At 36.0% G+C, this 8,468-nt stretch overlaps 1 protein-coding gene across 1 annotated transcript; it reads right to left on the minus strand.

Moving 5' to 3' along the window:
* Positions 1-636: 636 nt before the first annotated feature.
* On the minus strand, positions 637-1,575 carry LOC112173467 (probably inactive leucine-rich repeat receptor-like protein kinase At5g48380). Its single transcript, XM_040507638.1, has one exon. It carries the CDS (start codon positions 1,561-1,563, stop codon positions 793-795), a length of 771 nt encoding a protein of 256 aa, XP_040363572.1. The 5' UTR covers positions 1,564-1,575; the 3' UTR covers positions 637-792.
* Positions 1,576-8,468: the final 6,893 nt, after the last annotated feature.

Below are 8,468 nucleotides of genomic sequence, written 5' to 3' on the forward strand. Positions count from 1 at the left end.
CTACACTTGTTCTCAATTTTCTTCAATCTTCTCATCTTGTACCTTGACAACTTCATGTGGAATGGGGTAATTGTTTGCATTGTATTTCTCAAATGTAATTTTGTTCTACTTATATATTTCGTGAAGGGAATCAAGCCGCAGAACCAGTAGCAAATTTTGGAACTTCTCAGGTTTAGTTTGGTGGAATTTGGCTCTGTCTATCATTCATAGTTTTTGTAATCGGGACCGAATGGGTCTTCCTAATTTCCGTTTATGTTGATGTTATAGTTCTCCCTCTCTATATTTATTTTTTATTCAATAAATTATCCTCGTTTCGTCTGATCCAAAAAAAAAAAAAAACACTATTTGTGATTGCAATTCCATCGTACGTACGTGCATAGAGAAGAAATTGAAAAGGATATCAAATTTCATTCCACTCAATATCAGCCTGGGGATCATGATCTGTTTTTGTGGGGAACTGGGGACAATAATCTAATGTAATCATGCTTCCTCTTTCTAACATTTCTGGCTACATGAATGCATGCTTGTTTCTCGATCAGTTGAATGGACCAAAACCAATCAGTCAACTGCTTATATATATTGTAAAACTGGCAGATCTAGACATGATTATAAATCAAGTTGGCTGAGTTCGTAACTCTAGCTAATACATATACGTAACTTAGCTCCCATCAATCAAGTGACAGATAGATCAAGTTCGAGTCCCCCACTCCCCCTTTTCTCTTGAGTTGTATATATACTGTAAATACAAATAAAATAGAACTTTAAAGTCTAAAGGACTAGCTCCGAAGCTTTCTATCGAAAGACGAAAAAAGAAAAAGAGAAAACAAAACCAATACCAAAACCGAGTGCTCCCAACATGACTACAGTGTAAGACTTGAAAACCCTCACTAAATCATTCTTGTTCTGAGATGATGAGGGGCAATTCTTCAAAGGACCACCGCAGAGTCTCCTATTGTTTGCATAGCTGTCCGCTCCGGCTGCAAAGGTGGGGACTGGCCCAGACAGTTGATTGTTGGCCACGCTAAATACTTTAAGCCTACTGAGCCGACCAAGTTCTGGAGGAATCTGACCCGTCAACTTGTTGTTGTCAAGCTTAAGGACATTCAGGAAAGTACAGTTGGAGATTGTATTCGGAATTTCCCCTGAGAAGCTGTTGGATGAGAGATCAAGCGACATAACGTAAGGGATCAATTTATGAATATCACCGGGAATTGATCGACTGAGGCTGTTGCTCGAAAGATCTAAGCCTGTTAAGCTTGTACAATTCACTAAGCCGCGAGGAAACTGGCCTTTGAGTCCCAAATCCGCAAGCTTGATATTTAAAACTCTGCTCTCATAAGGGTGCCAACACTCGATTCCCTGAAAGTTACAGATGAAACCTTCCGTGGGATTGCTAAAATCCCATGAAGAGGTTAACATGTCTAAAGGGTCCTCCAGTGATGCTTTTATACTTCTCAAGCAGTTGATATCACTCTCGACACCAGAAATGAATCTACAACTAGGCAATAACAAGAAAACACCCGCAAGAAAAACATTGCAAAGATCTCGTCCAGTCAACAACATTGCGCGCTATTTAGCAAACACTAAGCTAGCAACAGAGAAAATTGCAATCAATATATCTACCCTAGTAATTATTATTATAACTCAGAGCTCAAGATCGACACACTGAATCCCCACACAACTAGGGTTGGATATATAGCGAACTACCATCAAAGATATACAACCCAAAGAAGGGGTTATTCCCTTTTCCACAAAGACTTCAAAGTCCGAACGGTTGACAAATCAAAGCACTCCCCTATTTCTTTGACCATACATCTTTCACTTTCGTCCATGCAGTACGTGGCCATAGTTCGTACTCTTCTGTTATTGACTTATTGGTGCCCCTGTTTAGGGCTGTCAATGGGTCGTGTCGGGTTGGGTTCGTGTCGGGTCAAGGTATTTATCGTGTTTCAAGATACAAACCCAAACCCAACCCATTTAATAATCGTGTCAAAAATTTAAACCCAAACCCAACCCATTTATTAAACGGGTTACCCGTTTCCAACCCGCTTAACCCATTTAATAAATAGGTTGTGTTGTGTTTGACAAAATGACTCATTTAAGGGTTAACAATGCGACCATTTAACTCAAAAAATGCATAAATTGATTAAATTTGCTAAAAACTCCACAAGACGAAGAATATAAATAATTATATATAATTCATAAATAATTAAATCCAATAATTATAAAGAAAAATATTTCAAATTGTCTAATCTTATGATCAAATACTCCCAACGTCTAAAATTTCAGGATAAAATATAGCATAATCGGGGTTATACGGGTTCACTTCGTGTTGGCGGGTTGACCCGTGGCCGACCCATTTATTAAATGGGTCATAGCGGGTTGACCCGTGGCTGACCTGCTTTTTAATCGTGCGGGTTCAACCCGCTTTATTTCGTGCGGGTTTCGAGTCGTGTTATCGGGTCGTGTCGGAATTGACAGCCCTACCCCTGTTCAATAATTGTGTACTATTAATTGACGCGCCATAAAGTTAAAGGATGATTCGGGACGACTAGGAGGTTAAAAATAGACGGTGACTCGTCCACAGTTTTGGCTATATCAGGACTGAGCCAGTGTCTAAGCCGCTAGATAAACCCAAATAAGTTCGTATTGGATGTGCTAAGATCAAAATAACCAGTAACTCAACACCACTTAGACTCTTCGGAGGGCTTAATTATCCGAACAAAAAAAATGCAGCTATTTGCACACCAATTTACTAGATTACGACAAAATTAATTTTTTTTTCTTTCTTCATATTTCTTTTTTCTTTCTATGTATTTCAATTTTGTCACATTCTATTCTCTCTAGCCCCGTACACAGGGATGTAACCATGTACAAGGCTACTTGTGGGCTATAGCCCAACTCAAATTTTTCCAACAAATGTTTATATACACTGAAATGTACCATAGTTACACGAGTTTCTCACAGACTAGTTGGTTAAAGTTTAGGTTTAACACTACTCACGTCATTGGTTCGATCACCAATAGAATAAGGTTTCTTCTATTTTTTATTCCTTTTCTTTCTTTCTTCTTTTACTAATTTTTCTTTTTCTTTTTCTTTCATGGGTCTATTCTTTTTTTACTAATTATACATCAAAATATTTTTGCCTTTATCTATTCTTTTTCATGATAGGATTGAGTATGGTAAATGCATGAGTTGTATTTCTCTAAATTCACTTATTTACAATTGGTACAATTATTGTAAATAGATAAAATGTGTACCACATAGGTATTAAAAATAGGGGAAATGATCATTTACATAATTTTAGCTTAAAAATTGCCCACTTACCCAAACACTCTAAGAGATTGCCCACTTACCCAAACACTCTAAAAGATTATTTCCCTATTACCCAATTAAGTATTTTTTTATTCTTTTTTATTTATTTTTGGGACAATTTTCCCTCTCCTTCTTTGTCACTTAGAGAGAGAAGTGATAGGAGACCTTGCCGGACTCCGGTGACCAGTGGCCTGCCGCGGACTCCGGTGACAGGACTCCTGCGATCGGTGACTGGAATCCGGCGACCGTTCATCGGAATCCCGAATCCGGTGACCGGATTAATGATCGGATCCCGGCGTCTGAATTTATTGCCCCTAATAATACTCAGTAACCATATTATTGCCCCCAAATAATCATATTATTGCCCCCAATAATCATATTATTGCCCCCCAATAATCATATTATTACCCTCAATAGTCAAATTACTGCTCCCCAATAATAATATTACTGCCCTCCAATAAACATATTATTGGGGCAATAAACATGCACCCATTCTTCCGGCGACTCGACTCCAAGCCCAGTCACGACTTTCCATTTTTTTTCTTTTTTTCTTTCCTTCTTCTGCCCACAGTTACCCAAAAAAAAAAAGAAGCTCTGGGCACCTGTCAGAGAAGATCCTTCTCCTCCTTCAAACCTCCTATCAACGTTGGTTCGTTGAAAGAGATCAGATCGCCGGTGCTTCGGAGCTCCACCTCGCTCAGCCCAGACGAACGATGACCTGCAGCGCCGTCGCGACCTCACCGGAGCCTCCATCGTGGAGTGAGCCGCGGTCGGAGACGTCAGGTTCGTCTTCCGAGATCAGATCGCCAGTGCTTAGAGCTCCGCCTTGCTCAACCCAGACGAACAAAGACCTGCAGCGCCATCGTGAGCTCACCGGAGCTTCCTTCGTGGAGTGAGCTGGGGTCGGAGACGTCGGGTTCGAAATCCGTCTCGGGGGTGGGGGTAGAGAGAGAGAGAGAGAGAGGTGTATAGGTGTGCATCCGATCCAGAATTCGGCGTTGGATTTGCAGACATGGAGAGAGAGAGAGAGAGAGAGAGAGAGAGAGAGAGATCGAAGAGGGAGGGGGGGAGAGAGAGAGAGTCTGAGATGAGAGAGTTAATTAATAGGGGTAATACTGTCAAACACTGTTGGATTGGGTAAATGGGGTTAAAAAACTCTTAGTGGAGTAAGTAGGCAATTTTTAGGCTAAAATTGGGTAAGTGGTCATGGCCCCTTAAAAATAAACTCAATCATTTAAAAAAAAAAATTTATATGCTTTTAGCAAAAAAAAAAAAAAAAAAGCTTATTGTTTTAGCCCATCCAAACTTGACATCCTGAATCTGTCACATCGTACACAAAACAATAGGAGCCCATGAATGATAAAAAAAACACAAGAACTAATCGTACGCGAACGCGGTCTTTTTTTTTTTTAGAGTAGTGCTACATATCCCAAAATATTTTACCAAAAGTGAATACCAAATTATGTGGCATTAGGCACATCAACACTTTTTGTTTTACAAACACTAGTAAAATGGATTTTCTGATTAACTTATCAAATTTTGAAACCCTAATTACTAATCTCATTAACTCTTCTCAGCGTGCTTCCCACATATATAAGATGCAGGTACCAAACAAAACTGACATTGCCACCATAAGATTATCTACAAATATGAAGCTTTATGAAAAACTAAGGTGGATCTTGGTTGCCAATACCAACTCAATTAAGCATATTTGAACTCCAAGTCTCCAATCTAGCCAACGCATGCAGTTGATAAAATTTTGATTTTTTTGAACAATGATTTGCCATGCATCTTTATGGGTTCTGGTTATATTTGTCGAATCATAATGAAATCTTGTTTCCATGGTTGATCGATCTTCTACAGCAATCATCATATATGTTTTAAGATCAATATAAACCCAAATTGTACAATTTAGACTTCAAAATTTATGGTTTTGAATTTGATAAAGATATGAAAAATCATCTGGTTTTGAGCTTTTCAAATTTTTTGCTTTGGGAAGAGACCCAAAAAATGAGAAATTAGAGAAAATTGAATGTGGAAATTCAATGAATTTAAAAATTAATGTAGAAATTCAATTAATACAATTTGGAAATGATGTGGCATTTGTAATCCATGATGGAAATGACGTGGCTAATGCCACATCATTTGGGATAGAAATTTGGTGTCTCAATCATTTTCCTTTTTTTATTGGTTTTTTAATTTAAGGATTAATTTCAGTTTACCCCCCTGAGGATGATTTCACCCCCTAAACTTTCAATTTTGAATTTTTACCCCCTATTTCAATTTCAATCAACCGTGTCCAATTTTTACTGTTCCGTCCAAATTGGACGCTAAGTTTGACTTTTGAGGGTTAAAATGGTCATTTCAACATAAAAAAATAAAAAATAAAAAAAAATTCTGTTTTTTTTTTTTTTTTTTTTTTTTTTTCTGCTTTTTAGTTTTTTTTTAATTTTTTTATAATTTTGTCTCCAACCAATATACCACAAGTTATAATAGGTTTATAAAAACAAAAAAAATACTCTAGGTAGTTGAAAGCCGCTCGCTGGTCTACGATATTTGTGACATATCTCTGATAAAGTGAAGAATTTAGGATATATCCCAAATAAAGTGAAGAAATATTTGTAAAAAATAATTTTACACTTTATCTGTAAATAAATATCTGTATATTTCCAATAAAGTGAAGAAATATCTGTGTAAAATCATTTTTGGTCTACGATATTTGTGATATATGTCCAATAAATTGAAGAATTTTAGGATATATCCCCAATAAAGTGAAGAAATATCTGTAAAAAATGATTTTACAATTTATCTGTAAATATCTTTATATCCCCAATAAAGTGAAGAAATATCTGTGTAAAATCATTTTTTACAGATATTTATTTACAGATAAATATTGGATATATATCACAAATATCGCAGACCAAAAATGATTTTACACAGATATTTCTTCACTTTATTGGGAATATACAGATATTTATTTACAGATAAAGTGTAAAATTATTTTTTACAAATATTTCTTCACTTTATTTGGGATATATCCTAAATTCTTCACTTTATCGGAGATATGTCACAAATATCGTAGACCAGCGAGCGGCTTTCAACTACCTAGAGTATTTTTTTTGTTTTTATAAACCTATTATAATTTGTGGTATATAGGTTGGAGACAAAATTATAAAAAAAAAAAAAAAAAAAAAACTAAAAAGCAGAAAAAAAAAAAAAAAAAAACTAAAAAGCAGAAAAAAAAAAAACAGAATTTATTTTATTTTATTTTTTAATGTTGAAATGACCATTTTAACCCTCAAAAGTCAAACTTAACGTCCAATTTGGACGGAACAGTAAAAATTGGACACGACTGATTGAAATTGAAAAGTTTAGGGGGTAAAAATTCAAAATTGAAAGTTTAGGGGGTGAAATGACCCCCAAACCTCAGGGGGGTAAACTGAAATTAATCCTTAATTTAATTTTCTTTTTCACTCCTTTGCAAGGGCTCACTAAATTTGAGTAGGGGGCAGTTTAGAGCAGCCTCAGCTCGACCTCTGCTAAACATTACAACGCCGTTCCACGCGGAGCTACAGGCCATGTCCGAGGCAATAGAAATGGCCACCGACTTGAGCTATACCTGGGTAATTTTCGAAACAGATTGTTCTATACTAGCAGCTACACTGAAACAAGAAGAAGGCGATCTTTCTATGCATGGTTTTCTGATTGAAGACGTAAAAGAACTTCTGCGATCTCAGGTGGAATTCCAAGTTAACTTTGCTTCCCGTGAGGCGAACAAGGTAGCACATAAAATAGCTTGTATAGCTTGTAATCATGTAAGCCAAACCTGGTTTGGTTCTGCTCCTGAATGCATAAGGGATGTCATTCTAAACGAGTGTACTCGTTAATTTGCTTCAATAAAATTAGTTTTCAAAAAAAAAAAGGTCTCACTAAATTTGAGTGATATTATTGGCTTGAACCACTACATGGCAATACCACATGGTATTCCGAAACTACAAAAAATTTCTCGTATGGCAGTAATTGTACAATGAATTATTCTTTATGAATGACAACGTTGATTAATATGTTACATCATTTAAAATTCAAAAGAGCCAAAAAGAGCTCTTCCAAAAGAAGAAACAGACCAACAACGTGTGGAATTGACCTTAGTATAGAAAGGTCAGTTTTGATGGAGTTAAGTATTTGATTAAGTTAAAAGGGGGAAGAATTTGTTTTTTTTTTTTTTTAAGTTTCATTTGTAATAAGTAAATAATCGCAATCTAAGAAATATAGGCGCTACTTAGAATATGATTTTTTTTTTTGTTAGTGGGATACAACACAGAATAAACTTTTTACATGATTTGTAGAAATCTACAAATACAAAACAAAATTGTTCTTCCTAAAAAAAAAAAATTTTTAAAACTAAAACTAAAACGATATAGAAAATTGTAATTTCAGTCAGAAGCCGAGGGCAAAATCATCATTTTCTGAACAAGAAATTTGATTGTACGTACGTCTCAAAATAAACGAAGACCTTGGTGTAATGCCTTTTGACAAGCAGGGCCCCAGCCAAAGCTTCAACGTGCTCAATTAGAAACAGAGCTGTGCTAGCTCCACTTACGAACTTAGAAGACAAACCAATTGGCGACCTTGTATCATCATGGGCAACTCTTATAAAATGCAATATGTGCATGTGACCAATTTGATCATTACGCGTCGAATGCTTATTTTCTTAATTTGTATTCTTGTCCATACATATGATTGAAAAGGGTTTCATTCTCTCGTTGTGTTGGTGACAAATTAAATATCAAACCCTTTGAGGCCTTTTCCGATGCGACCTTTTCTGGTTCTAGCGCGTCGTACTGATGCTGCGCTTAGAAGTATCAGAATATGAAATATTATAGTTAATAGACTTCTGGCCCATGTAATAACTTGAGATCTCTAGCACATCGGGAAAAGTTGACTCTTTGAATTCTCTTCTTTGTCTATACACTCTCTTGAAAACAGAAACTGAATAAAAGAAGAATGGTATAATAATGAAAACAAGAGCTTCTTCAACTATATGGTGATTTCCAAGCAGATATATGGTGATTTCCAAGCAGATTCCTTCAGGAAAAAAAATATATATATATATATACACACACACACACACTTTAACTGCTGGACACCTTGTA

The sequence above is a fragment of the Rosa chinensis genome, chromosome 6, assembly GCF_002994745.2.
Source record: "Rosa chinensis cultivar Old Blush chromosome 6, RchiOBHm-V2, whole genome shotgun sequence".
Taxonomy (NCBI): domain Eukaryota; kingdom Viridiplantae; phylum Streptophyta; class Magnoliopsida; order Rosales; family Rosaceae; genus Rosa; species Rosa chinensis.

Excerpts from the sequence above, each read along its gene's own strand:
- LOC112173467 (XM_040507638.1), bottom strand. The coding sequence starts at position 1,563 with ATGTTGTTGACTGGACGAGATCTTTGCAATGTTTTTCTTGCGGGTGTT.